At 36.2% G+C, this 14,940-nt stretch overlaps 1 protein-coding gene across 1 annotated transcript; it reads left to right on the top strand.

Annotated features, from left to right (window-relative positions):
* Positions 1 to 739: 739 nt before the first annotated feature.
* Positions 740 to 14,847, top strand: LOC131187289 (triple functional domain protein-like; the record flags this gene model as incomplete). The annotated part of the gene is made up of 8 exons (XM_058161554.1): positions 740 to 806; positions 3,729 to 3,832; positions 5,644 to 5,713; positions 10,087 to 10,176; positions 11,218 to 11,310; positions 12,478 to 12,528; positions 13,741 to 13,818; positions 14,652 to 14,847. Coding segments are annotated over 8 exons (749 nt in total), but the record flags the coding sequence as incomplete, so codon positions are not given.
* Between the last annotated feature and the right edge of the window lie 93 nt (positions 14,848 to 14,940).

The raw sequence follows: 14,940 nt of genomic DNA, 5'->3' as shown, positions 1-14,940 counted from the left end.
TTCCGAGGCTGCGATGGCGCTAAAGGCGAGGATGCCAAACCCTGATTTCTGTGGGAAAAACACTTTTGGGGTTGCTCTTTATTCTGCAAAAGGCTGGCGCTCTTCCTTTCAGGTTTGCGCGAAACATGCGCAGCCTCCGCTAGATCGAGTTCTGTAGTAAGGAGGAACTGCGCCGCAGCCTTAAACCTAACCTGTCCGTCCGAGTCGGTCTTCTTCCGGAGGCTTCAAGTTCCATGATTAGAATGTAGGAGACCCCTTGTCCAGCTCAACAGCTTTGTGGGTTGGGAACTACCACAGAGGATGGAAATGAAAGAAGTTCTCGATCCCCAAGCCTAAAGGGGCTTCGGACCATAGTAGAGAATTCTCTGACAGACCTTCCTTCCAGACCGTGATATTTCTGGCATTAGTTTGACAGGTTAGAAAGAGGCTGTGAACAACCCCATTTGGGCTTTCCCCAAAGCATGAGAGAATAGCCAGCAATGTTATCAGGATGGGAGCCAGACAGATCTATGGGAGGAGATCATTTTGTTAATTTCTTACTATAACAACCAGACAGTTCTCCCTTACAGTCTTCAAAAATATATCTTACCTCTCTAGTTATAAATAGTTCTTAATTTATCAATTAATAGCTTAAACTATGAACCAGCTAAATAGAGTCAAGAGTATTCTGCTATTTGTATTTGACCATACATAAACTGATAATTGGGATTATTAAATTTATTTCTCTGTCATTTTACAGGTATGTCTTACAGGAATTAGTGGAGACAGAACGAGATTATGTGAGAGATCTTGGCTATGTAGTAGAGGTATGTTTCATTCTTATCTAAGCAGATTGGTTTAAATTTTTATCAATCAAATCAGAAGCATGAATTTTCCATTCTTCTCAATCCAATCATCTTTAGAAGATATTATCAATAATACAGGTAGCCTTCGACTTACAACAGTTTATTTAGTGATGGTTCAAAGCTACAACAGCACTGAAAAATGTGACTTATGACTGTTTTTCATAGGTACAATCTTTGCAGCATCATGTGATCAAAATTCAGGTGCTTGGCAACTGATTCATATTTATGACCTTTGCTGTGTCCCAGGGTCATGTGATCCCCTTTTGCGACCTTCTGACAAGCAAAATCAATAAGGAAGCCACATTCACTTAGCAACTTGGTTACTAACTTGTCAACTGCAGTGATTCACTTAACAACTGGCCAGAAAAGTTTTAAAATAGGGCAAAACTCACTAAACAAATGTCTCGCTTAGCAACAGAACTTTTGTGCTCAATTGTGGTCATAAGTCAAGGACTATCTGTACTTTAAGAAAACTATTTTTATTTATTTTTAATCAAGTACACTGGTCCTTTTGGTTAAAAATAAAATCAGTTAAAATTTGCAGTTGCTGAATTTTCTGAGGTTGTTGGAGTGCTAATCATAATATTTCAAAAGAAATCATTACTAACTGTCAGTGTAACTGCTTATAGATATCTAGACATGTAAATTTCAAAACTTGGCAATAATTAATTTCCATTCCTACCCAAGACTAGCATTGCATGCTGTTTATTGACTCTGTGGCAAAATAAGCTGTTGAGTGTTTAAAACTGGCTTGATGTACAGTAATATTTGTAGTTAAGGACTGTTGAATCATTGTGTAGGAATATAAGCAATGGAATAATTGACAGCCTTACTGTTTTAGAATGGATAGCTGAAGCATATTTTGATCATTGTGTGTGTTAAATACAAGAACCCATGAATGAAGTAACAAGTTCAAAAGTTGAAAGGCAGCTAACATTTGGGAAGTTAATTAAAAGTGGGCTGATTACAGATATACACAAGCTCACATATATCTACTATAGAGTTTTCTAAATTTAATTATTATTATATTTACCAATTTTATTATTTTATTGATATATTGTTAATTTTTTTATTTGAAGGATCAGTATTGTTCAGTGCCTCAGTGATATTAGTGTATTATACTTTCACAAAGATCCACTACATGATTGAAAGTTATCTACATAATAATGAATCTGGCTATGCTCACAGAAAAGCTATTCATAGAACCACAAGTTTCTGAACACTGAAAAGCATAGAGCTATAATCATAAAATAATTGATTCTGAGCAGATATAATTTGGTTCAGAATAACTATCCAGTAGATTTCCTATGTACTCATGTAGGAGAAATATAGAGACATTTAGAATTATTAGCTGGCCCAAATTGTCAGGCTAACTAATATGCCAAGCAACTACATGTATAGACTGACAGATAAAAGTATATACAGGTAGTCCTTGACTTATGATCACAAATGAGCCCAACATTTCTGTTGCTAAGTGAGACATTTGTTAAGAGTTTTGCCCCATTTCGACCTTTCTTGCCACAGTTGTTGAATAAATCACTGTACTTGTTAAATTAGTAACACAGTTAAGTGAATCTGGCTTCCCCATTAACTGTATATGTCAGAAGGTTGCAAATGGTGAACACATGATCCCAGGATACTGCAACCATCATAAATAGGAGGCAATTGCCAAGCCTCTGAATTTTGATCACACAACCACAGGAATACAGCAATGGTTGTAAGTATAAAAAATGGTCATAAGGCACTTTTTGGTAACTTCATGTTGTAAGTTCAAATGGTCACTAAATGAACTGTTGTAATTCAAGGACTACCTGTAGTCAAGAAATAGATTCAAACTAAGAACTGAAATAAATTTGCCTCTCTAATTTTAATTTTCATTTATTGAACATGTAACATAAGCTTTCCCTGGCAATCCAGAATAGATGTGTGTATTTATGCTGCTTTTATGTTTTAGGTGGATATTTTATTTTGATCTTTTTTTTGCTGATGAAACAATTCAGTTGTGACATTATAGGTAAAGCACCCAAACTGATAATATTATATATGGAATTCAAGCCTTATTAGAACCATATATTTTGCCATTATGGAAAAGGATTTTAATTTCTTTTCAACTATTTGGGCAAATCATTTTTCTGCTTAAATGAATGGATGCATCACAAATATGTGCGGTGGGCAGACCCAGGGGTGAAATGTTCCCGGTTCAGACCGGTTCTCCCGAATCGGTAGTTTAAAAAAATGCTACCAGTTCGCGTGAACCAGTATTTCCGACGATCAGCTGGATGATGATCAGCTGTGACACACCATTTATATTAGCTAGAATTGTTGGATTTTCTGCTTTCTAGCTAACCTAAATTGCGTGGCACAGCGGATTCCCCCCCCCCTTTGCTGTTCTACTTACCTTTGCAAACTTGGAAGGCTTCAAAATGTTCCTTTTTTAGCGCTGTGTGGGCGCGCCTCAGGCACATATGTGCATGCAAAGTGCACGCTCGGTAGCAGACTCACAGAACTGGTAGCAGACTTCAGAGGATTTCACCGCTGGGCAGACCACTGGCCCATTTCTAGTTGTTTACCTTGTGCATATTAGGATTATTGCTTTTGTTCATACTAGCTGGAAAATTTGCAAGTTGTAGGTTAAAATGTCACCAGCTTGATAAAGGGCTTGGATAAAGTGAACTATCATATCCAGCACAACAGAATTCCACAACAAATAACTTGCGTAAGATCGCCATGCATCATTTTTCTATTAAGAAATGGGAAACATTTTTGTAAATTTTAAATACACATCTCTGAACAGAGAATCGGATAGTTCATCAGCCTAAATTTAAGCACACCTGCAGATAAATAACAGGGCTCTTATTGATTTCTCTTGCTAATTTATTTTAGGGTTATATGGCACTCATGAAAGAAGATGGTGTTCCTGATGACATGAAAGGAAAAGACAAAATTGTGTTTGGCAACATTCATCAAATATATGACTGGCACAGAGAGTATGTATGGTTTTTATTTTTGAGTAAATGTCATACTGCTTTTAACCTTGCAAGAGTCACTGAAGAGATGGATAAACTAACTCAAACATTACAAGATACCATGTTGGAAAAAATATTTGGATGGGCTTGAAAGATGATGAAGATGAAGAAATGACTTCTTTATTTAATATGCTTTTGTTTCATCAAAACTGAGTCCAAAATTTACCTGCAGATAGCCATTATGTCTCAGTAATTATGTTTTTAAATTTGTACAGTTCCAGGGAAGCAACAATCAGATGCAGCCAAAAGTATTGATATTCCTTCACTTTTGCTCCCCTTCCAAAAAAATCCCAAAATTGCTCTGATATAATTTGGAAGTGATATAAATAAATGGCATCCACCATTCTTTATTCTGTAGTCCACAGAATAAACTCGCGGTGTCACATGTCATCACGTGACGTTTCACAACATTTTTCCCATTCACAGAGCTGAGGTGGGCATGGCCTATGCATGATGCATCCGGCCTGCGTGCCGCCAGTTTGACACCCCTGCTGTAGCCCATTGAACTGACACATTATTTTGGTGTGTGACTTAACATATTCTGAAAAATAATAAAACAAATAAAAGTGACGTCAGTTAGACATTCATTATCAAAAGAAGCACAGTTGTTTATTTTCAGTAAATTGCTATTCAGAATAGAGATCCTGCACTTGGCATGAATTTTCCTGAGCCCAAGAGTAGACTGCTCTTTGCAGATCAAGATTAGCATGGAGATGTAGATAATTCAAGCTGGTTATTGGTGTAATCCCCTAACTGTATAGACTTCCAAGTCCCAGAATTCTCAGCAATCCTATTCTGGCTGGGAAATTTTGGGATCTGAAGTACATGTATGTATCAGGATGATGCTTAAATAACTACCCATTGTTCCTTGTAACCTATTTTTACTAGGCATCCCACACAGCTTCATCAAGATCACCCTTTACTTATGTGGATTGGTCAAAGTCCTTTGGATATACAATAACATTTCTGTTAACTATGGGGAGGAACTTTTATTAAAATCTTGACAGTTTTAGTTGAAAATGTAAGCCCCTCCATTTAATAACTGAAGAAATCTGTCATAGATAATGTCTCTATTTTGAGACCCAGATAGCAAACAGCATTTGGCCCCTAGGCTGACTATATGAAAAAAAGATATTGGAAAGTCAACAGATAAAAATAATTGTCTGATGAACTAATCACACTCAAAAGGCATTTCATAAGGGATTTGGCTGTCTGAAGAATCTGTATGTGAAAGAACTTTATTACCATTATTATTAGATCTCAAAATGGCTACCTGTCTCTCCCTTCCCTTTTAATATGTCTGTGAATGAGTGATGATGACTCCTTAATAGATAGGCCTTGGACTAGATCCAGTTGTTAACTTTTAGTGTAAGCCCTTGAGACATTATTTATTGAAGGTAATTTTTCCCCTTAGCATATTGTTTAAAGATAATGGTTCAGTTTTTTATTAAGGTTTAGAGATAGGTAAGAGTGAATTCCTGGTGTGCCCGGTTTAGTATTACTGGTTCTACATGAAAGCGGGGGGGGGGGACATTTGCTACTTGATGCTTGTTTGATATAACCCAGTTTTTCATGGAGCTTATATAGGAAAAATTGCTGTTTAATCAATTCCATGCAAGGTATCTCAGATATATTCTCCACATGTCTTCATTATAGTAGTTGATATTCTTCAATGGAGCAAAAATAATGAATCTATTTTGAAGCTATTATATCTTGCCCTATTCAAATAAACAAATAAAAAAAATTGTTTTTGTTTTTTTTCCTCTCTGCAGTTTCTTTTTAGGAGAATTAGAGAAGTGCCTTGAGGATCCAGAAAAATTAGGATCACTTTTTGTTAAACATGTAAGTATGAAAACCATGTTTTCATGTTTATGTACAGAACCTTTTTTAAACTAACCAAAAACATTTTAAAATGCAGAGTAAACAAAAAACAGTTTGGCAGCACAAATATGTACATTTGTGTATATGTGAATATATATGAGATCCAAAAGAGGAATACAAACATTTTAAATATCGGGATTCAGTATTATGAACAACACTTGAATAGAGGAAGGGAATATACTAAGTAAAACTTAGTTAACATAAGAATGACAATTTATAAAATATTATAAACTAAGGGGAAGAACAACGAAGATGATTAGGGGACTGGAGGCTAAAACATATAAACGTATTGCTGGAATTGGATATGACTAGTTTAATAAAAAGAAGGACTTGGGGTAACATGATAGCAGTGTTCCAATATCTAAGGAGCTGCCACAAAGAAGAAACAATGTCAACCTATTTTCCAAAGTACCTGAAGGAAGGACAAGAAGCAATGGATGGAAACAACCTAGAACTAAGGAGACATTTCCTGACAGTTAGAACAATTAATCAGTGGAGCAACTTGCCTCTAGAAGTTGTGGATGTTCCAACATTGGAAGTTTTTAAGAAGAAATTGAACAACCATTTGTCTGAAATGTCTGAGGGAGTTGGACTAGAAGACCTAGGTCCCTTCCAGCTCTGTTATTTTGGATATTAAGGCTATTTTTATCATTTACAGGTTATCTTTTCAACCAGTCACCCACATATTGCCCACTTCATTCATATTCAAAATAAAATATCTTTGTACTACTTAATGGTATAATCTTCTTTTGCTTCATTTATTCACAATCCTCTTGGTTCATAAGTGATCTTTTACCTTTATCTGTCATAGCTTTTCATGTTGAATCTTGGCAGAGAATAATATGGGCAATCAAAAATTAGGAGTAAAAAACTTAAAATTGATAGGCATTTTTGAATTGTAGTAATCCAAAACCTAAGAAACAGATTTTTTAAAAAATGTTACTAGCTATTCTTTATACTGAAAATGAACTTTTAGGCTTCCTTTTTTGGATATCTAGCAAAGTATGGTAAAGTGCAACATATTTAATAAAAATTAAATATTCAGTTTAGAACCAGTATCCAATCGCAGCTGTGAAAAAAACCTAACTAGTATATTTTGCAAAAAGTCATACGTTTGCATTATAATTAATCTGTATGATTAAACCTGTAAAGGACTTAAAAATATTTCCTTAAGGAGGAGACCATTACTGAAGTCTTGCCCCTGAGCTCCAGTAATTAATTAATGCCTGGAGGGATCAAGGGAATCTGTTTTTCCTCAGTGTTTCTCTTCATGCTCATCAACAGCTGATTTGAGACCCAACTACCTAGTAATTCTGGTTATTGCAGAGAAGTTGGAGGAAGATATCCTGAGCAATTAGATATTCTGAGGGATGGATAAAACTGTCTGCTGCCAAGAAGACTCCTTTTCATCTCTGGGAGCTGGCTGAAAAAGCTGCCTGCCAAGGATTTCAGCTCCGTAACTGCTTGGATTTTAGCATTCCAAGCAGACACAGCTGAAATCTGTGAGTAAGTAGCTCTTTTCTCTGGGCTCCAGAGATGAGAGAAAGCTGAAATCCAAGCAGGCTTTTCAGCTCCTGAGTGGAGAGTTAGCATGATAAAGACGAGGAGTGTCTCAGGGATAGGGGAAGTCTGTGCAATGTGTCTCTCTGCTCATGGCTGAAAATCCTGCTTGAATTTTGGCAGAGAGGATTTTCAGCTCCTGAGTGGAGAGAGACACATATAGCCCTCCAAGGTTGTCACCAACCCATCCCCAAGACACCTGGGACTCTGTCCACTTAATGGCCTGTGAGATCACTTAATGACTGCTTTCATCAATGACTGAAATCTCCATCCAATGTGAACATGACTCAAGGACTAACTATTAGTATCTATCTAACACAATTTCATCTTTTCTGGAGAGTTTTTTTTTAAAATATGTCTTTCTTTGCTGTCAGACCTTGTTTGCTTAAGTCCTAAGCAGTGCGATTTAAAGAAATCAGCATGCGTTGGGTAGAAATTAGCTTGTGTTTGTTACAGTCATTTAGTTAGCAAAAGATAGCATTCTTTAGCTAATAGGGATCTGTAGATTTTCTCACATTGAGAAAGAACTGAACAAATGGAAAGGTAGCAAGATTCCCTGGTTAGAACATCTGAAAGTTCTATGATTGCTGCTATTGTATGGGAAAGAAAAGCTGGAAAGCATTTGAAGCTTTCCCCTTTCAGTTTTTTAATGGGAAATCTTCTTTGGCTTCTATGAAAGTAGAAATGAGGAACAACCAGAAAGAACAATAAAAGTCCGCTATTGGCTCTCTTCCATGTAAATCTCTCCAGCATTCCTTGACAAGTCATTAGGGAACTTTCAGCATTCTAGAGTGCAAGTTAATTGATCTAAATTGTATAGCATAGGCTCATCTGCACAGCCTGCTTGCCCCAGCACGGAGATGTTTCTGCAGAACAGAAAAGCCCAATATCACCTGCAACATGCCTCTGTTTTTTCCGGGAAAGCAACCTCTGCTTAGTCCTTTCTTATTCCACATCAAAAGTGTGTTATGTAACTTCTAACAGTACTTATATTTCTGTCTGCTGCATTTCATTTTGTTATAGGCATATGCCTCTCCATCTGGTTCAGTAGTGGAATTCAAATCCCATCGCTACTGTTTTGCTGATGGGCGACACGCAATGCTTTTGCGCATGCCCAGAAGCTTCTGCGCATGCGCAGAGACATCCAGGTGGGTGGGCGTAGCCTCTCGCCACCGCTGCCACTGGTTTGCCCGATCTGGGGCAAACCGGTAGCAACCCACCACTGATCTGGTTAGTATTTGCTATAGCAGGCATATAGCCCTTCCTTTGGTCATTGATTGCTGCCCTCATGGCCATTTTGTCCTGAGTTCCTGGCTTGTCTGTTTTTTCAAAGTACCTTCCCACAGAAAGGTCAACAAATGATAGCCTGTCAGAGAAATTCAGTGAACCTCTTGACGTTTCTAACCACACCTACTTTTTAGATTTTTTTTTGTATTTTTAAAAATCAATCTACCAAGGAATTGATGGAATGGTAGACTGCCTTTCATCCTCTCTTGTTGATGAATGGTAAAATGCTAGGTTGAGAGTGACTAGAATTCTGCCAGTTTCCCTTTCTAGCTGAAGTAAAAGCAGAATAAGAAACTGTTTGCAGATCTCCGTTAAGATTGGAAAAGCCTTGTCCAGAGCGGAAGGGGAGTCATGGAAAAGGTTGGCAAATGGAAAACACATGTTCTCATAGACCACCTCAGAAAGGAATTCAATAAGAGGCTTGCTTTCCCTACACAGGTGGGAGGGATAAAAAAATGGGAATCACCATTTGGGAACTATGATAACTACTGTCAGATACAACATCTGGCCACTATTAAGGCCAAAGCCTTGAAATCCAGACAGCAATTTCTCAAGCTAGCTTAATTTCCAGCCAAATTCAACATAAGAGGCAAATAGCTTACAACTGATGAGCTCTTATTCAGCTTGAATTAGATTTCTGGAAGTTCAGTATGCAAACAAAACCATTTTGGTTTTTTGTTCTTTTTTTCCCCTTGTGGTCAAAACTTTTTCATATTGTGAGCTCCATATATCTCAATGCCTAGAAATTTGTGTAAATATCGTAGCTGTTGCTCAGTTTATTATTATATTGGCAGAGGCTACTGCCAATAAGATAAAAGTAGTGACTATAGAAGTTGAGGCTTTGTAGAGTGTCCTTCATGTTTTCCCACTTACAGAAAGTGGGAAAATTAAGTTTTTGGCTCTCATTGAAAACATGCTATAAAACACAGATGTCCAACTCGCCGCATCAGATTGCTGTGACATGACGTTTCATGATATTTTTCACATTTGCAGAGCTGGGGTGGGCGTGGCCTACATGTAACACATCCGGCCCACAGGCTGCCAGTTTAATACCCCTGCTATAAAATCTAAGGCAATACCTATATGAGCTGGTGATCAGCAAAACGTATCTGGAAAAGTTTCGTTCAGAGCAAAAAGTTTGGAAATCAGTGTTTTGACCATATGCATGTATATATCTAATCAGTTCCAAAATTTATTAAAGCTGTAATGACAGTTATGTTCATACTTCATTTTCTGTTAGATCACTATATTGATAAGACATAGCATACACATCAAATATAGTTTTCCTGCTTCTGTTTGGAAAAGATAAGGCTAGAGTTGTAGAGATAATTGCTATTTAAGACCTACAGCATACATTTTTTTCAAGCTGTGATAAACCAGAATAGAACCAGAATTTTCAGTTTATAGTAATCTCAATTTTAGTCCATGTCAGTTTACTTTAAGTTTTTTCTGTACTACACATTTATTGTTCTTTCCTTTCATTCCAGGAGAGAAGATTGCACATGTATATAGTTTATTGCCAAAATAAACCAAAGTCTGAGCATATTGTCTCAGAGTACATTGATACATTTTTTGAGGTAAGTGCCAAAGGAGTCGTGGGGGGAGATGTACTGTATTTGTGTCTCTTGATAGAAGGGAAACAGCTACAATCTTCTCCAAATTTACTTAATCTTTTCCATTTTTTGATATATTAACACCCTTGGGATTGGGGCTGAAATTGGTTTATTTTTACCAAATAAATGAATGTGTTTCCTGTCTATTAACTCTGACATTTAATATCTCTTTATAACAAATTCCAGTTCAGAGATGGATTACATGTAACCCGTAACTTCATTGTAAAGCTAAATCACAATAACTGATTAAAATGAATCAGTGATGTAGTCGTAGATTCCCCAATTGCTTATACATACCAAAATAAGGAGATTCAGATGAGGGGGGAAAGAACAAAAGGGACATTAATACTTATAGCTGTAGTACCTAATAAGGATGTTTTTATTCAGCCATGTCTTATGTATAAAGTTCTTTCCGCAAGGCTAATTCTGACAACTTAATATAGGCAAGTAGGGCAGCTGTGCTTCCAAATGTGAATGATCACATAATACTTCTGGGAATGTGAATGATTAACAATAAATTGGATATAATTCAAAGGCCTGTTGGGGAAAATATTTCAACCTGTTTTTGTCAGACCTGACAGGATAGAATTAGCTCATATTGCAAAGTGAAGTCAATTGATTTATTTTTCACCCAAATCTACCCCCCAGGCACCCTCAGGTTTAGCATCCCCAAACTGTACAACACAGGAAACTGCACTGAATTAAACTAGGTTTCCCCTTTTCATTAGTTCAGGCAAGGATGATAAGATCAACTGCAAGGATGAACCAGTAGGGTTTTTCTCCCTCACTCAAATAAAAAAAAAATCCTTCTCCCTCGTTGAATGTATACAGAATGTTCTGTTTATTGATAAACTTTCACATAAATAAAACCCAAAATATCTCAATTCATTTTCTAATTAAAATTGAGAATTAAGCATAGGAGAAATGTAAAGTGCAATATATCTATCATGACTTCTTAATCTTAACCTATAGAAAGTATTCTGAACTTTACAATATTATTACTAGGACCTGAAGCAACGTTTGGGTCATAGACTTCAGCTCACAGATTTGCTGATAAAACCAGTGCAAAGAATTATGAAGTATCAATTGTTACTAAAGGTAAGTAACTGAATGCTACAATTTTCACTTAAATTATTATGTCGCATTTGGAAATCCAACTCTCTGTATGTATACTCTTGTATATCATTTTGTCAGAGGTACAGGCATCCTCCCACCCCTGGCTGTTCACTTTTTTTCCTCATGTGACTAATTTTGTTTCTTTGAGCTCTAACAACTAGTCCCTTTGAACCACTCAGAGAGTTCTCCATTAACATCATTACTGGAAGATGGTCTTTTTGATAAACCTTCTCTTCAGTTGAAAGGGATGGGAAATTAGGGATTCAGTGTTATGTGTAGTCAATCATGACAAGGTTATACTAGGACCAGTTCCTTACTTCATGGCCAATATTAATTCTAAACTTCATTGAGCTCAAGAGATTATGCTCCCCAGGCTCTTCCCATACCCCTTCCATCTTAGAGAACAAATCTGGCAAAAGCAAAATGTTCACACAGCAGAGGTCATACACTTCAAACATACTCAAGTAGGACTGTTGGCTGCCTATTTTTTGAGACATTAAAAGGCGAGGAAGGAAAGTGGATCAGGAAATGCATCAAGTCAGCAGGAAAGAAATTCCTGCTGGTATCTGTTAAAGGGGTTGCTATATCAATAATAGGGAACTATTAACACTCTTATCTAAACCCAGAGAGTTCAGCTGAAAGATGGGAAGATGTCAAATCATAACTTTATCAGTGTTGAGTAAATAATAATGTTAATAAAATCAGAGTATAGAAAGAAAATATTTGAGAAATTTACTGGAAGAATTCTGACCACTTCTAGCTAAACCAGTGACTTGAGATCAGAAGGCAAAGGTCTTAATTTGGTAATAAGATAAATATTGAAGACCAAATAAATGTTTACTGGAAAATGCATTTTTCTATTTTAAAATGTATTTTCTAAGAAAACGGTGGTTCAGTATAGCAGATGGAAGACTAACTATTGCATGGATGTATCTGCAATCAAGAGTCAGGAAATAGTATTTTACTTTACTTTTATTTTTTACCATTTGAATTTTCTATCTAGCTGCTTAATTTTTGATGTAATTGTGGCTTCATAAGAAAACCTATAAAAGAATGGTGCATAAATATCTATTTTATTATCTGCCATTTCTGAAACAGGACTTTCCAGTTGTTTTAAACTGAAGATCTAATTCCATGGTTTTTCTTTAGGATTTCCTCAAATACTCTAAAAAAGCAAATCTTGATACAACAGAATTAGAGGTACCTGAAAAATGTTACTTATTTTTAAAGTGTATTTATAATCCCTGACTAATAAAAATATTGCTTTAAAACCATTCCTAATACTATCTTGGCAAGTTTTATAGTAAGAACAATCTAGTATACTTTTTCAGTATTATGACAAAATCAGTGCTTTTCCTCCCTACCCCTCTGTTATGCAACGATGATTGATTATAGGTTGTATAATTTCTACTCTGGAAAGTGATGATTAGTCAGATGACATTGAATGACACTTTAAAATTCATTTTAATGCACCAAAGCCAGTAGATGGCAACAATAGAATGCAGTTTGATTCGAAACCTCTTTAGGAGTCTCATGCTCATTATTGCCCCAGTGTGTTTTATAAGATACCATTTTATCTTGACACTCTTAAACCATTAGCCATGCCTGTGCAGCTGGGCATGGGTATTTGTGTGTGGTGGAGAGAAAAGGCAAGAGAGAGATTAAAATGCATTCAGATGAAACTCAGGAACCCTATGAGAGGACAAACTCTTGATACTCCAAGTCAGTGTTTACCTCATCCCATGAAATAGAATGGTGGATAACTTCCTTTTAGTCTTCACATGAGGAATTCAGTTATTTTCCCCATCATTGCTTAGAACCTTTCAGTATATAATGCAGCATGCATGTAACTGCTTGGTATTTGTTTGGTATTGGCTGATTCATTAGTAAAGGAGCAGAAATCCAAATCACCCCTCCTCCTCTTCCCACATACTGTAGCTTCACCTGGATTGTATCTTTCTGTCAATAGTTGAAACCTAAGATGTTCAGCAAGCTGGTCTACATCAGATAAAATGGCATTAGCTGTAGATGCAGCAAGTTATAAATTGTTAAGCCATCTCTAAGGGGCTTCAAGAATTTATATTGTGATGGAATGCCACTTTCAGTTAGATGCTGTACTTTCACTCTTTTAACAATGATTACAAGGTCCCTAGGCTCATAAAACTGACCATAACTCTGGCATAATTATGAATAGTATGTAACAGATATAGGAGAAAAATATAATATCCATGACATAAAATCCTAACATTGGGGCTGCAAAATCTGGTTTTAGTTATATTGTTGGGGAGTAATGGAAGATTGTAACGAATCTGGAGGATGCCTAGTTGTGAGGAAAGTAACTTTAACGAATCTGATACATGTAATAGAGGAGGGTGCCACTAATGCTCTAATTTCGCTCAATTTATTCAACAGAGAGCCGTAGAAGTAATGTGCATTGTTCCAAAACGGTGCAATGACATGATGAATGTTGGTCGTTTACAAGGATTTGATGTAAGTTTTTTGGTGGGTTGTGCTCTTTCTTTCTAACAAATGTTTTTTACAATCATATGGGATGTTTTCATGGATGTTCTCAGCTGTTTCAAACTTCAAATTTTCTTGTAAAATCCAGTTAAAATTCCTTGTCCAGTTACATCTAGACTCAGGAATGTGGTGTTGGCTGAAAATCAGAGCCTTAGGCTAGAAATGGTCCTAGAAATCATGATCTTCTTTCTGGGCCCAGACACAGAATGTATTATTTCTCCACTTTTCCCTCATTCCGTTCTCTCAGGGACCTGTTCTCATTTGTTCTATCGTACATCTATCATAGTAGTTTTAGGAGTTGTTTGACCAGAATATGTAAAACAATGTTTGTAGGCTTAGATCATATGCGTGGTAGATAAAGCTAGTGTAGATTATCCTTACATGTGTGAAATTCAGTGAATGAGATAAAATGGGATACTTTCTGAACATACATATTGCAGAAAGCTGAAGAGATTTACTGACAAATCTAGAATTCCATGGAAAATTGTTTGATATTATATAGAAAGAGCATTTCTGTTTCAGTGAAATTCTTTTCTTTTTGCATTTTTCTTCAGAGGTAGTTCTTGTCATTTTAACTCAAAATTGGGATATTTTGGGAATAATATGTAGTAATATTAATAAATATTCTACTAACAATAGATTAATTAATTGAGAGGGATTATACAAGCATGAAGATGTGCTTGAACTGTAACTGTAACTACTGTTTTACTTGAAAGTAATAGTTTCAAGTTTCAGCTAACAGCTATCTTTTTCAGTTAATGACCAGAAGTTTTAATGAAATTTATTTTGATCCCTGTTTTAAGGGTAAAATCGTTGCACAGGGTAAGCTGTTGCTGCAAGATACATTCATGGTTATGGACCAAGATACAGGGCTCTTGCCACGTTGCAAGGAAAGACGTGTCTTCCTCTTTGAGCAGATTGTGATATTCAGTGAGCCTCTGGATAAAAAGAAAGGTTTCTCAACACCAGGATTCTTATTTAAAAACAGTATCAAGGTTTGTATTTGCATGTTTGTGTTTTACAACTGTGCACATTTAATTTTAATGGCATTTTAATTCTGTTTTGATTCTCCTGTAACACTCTTTTTTTTTT

The sequence above is a fragment of the Ahaetulla prasina genome, unplaced genomic scaffold (assembly GCF_028640845.1).
Source record: "Ahaetulla prasina isolate Xishuangbanna unplaced genomic scaffold, ASM2864084v1 Contig189, whole genome shotgun sequence".
Taxonomy (NCBI): Eukaryota; Metazoa; Chordata; class Lepidosauria; order Squamata; family Colubridae; genus Ahaetulla; species Ahaetulla prasina.
The sequence above is the reverse complement of the archived record's forward strand: the minus strand, read 5'-3'. Positions and strand labels throughout refer to the sequence as shown.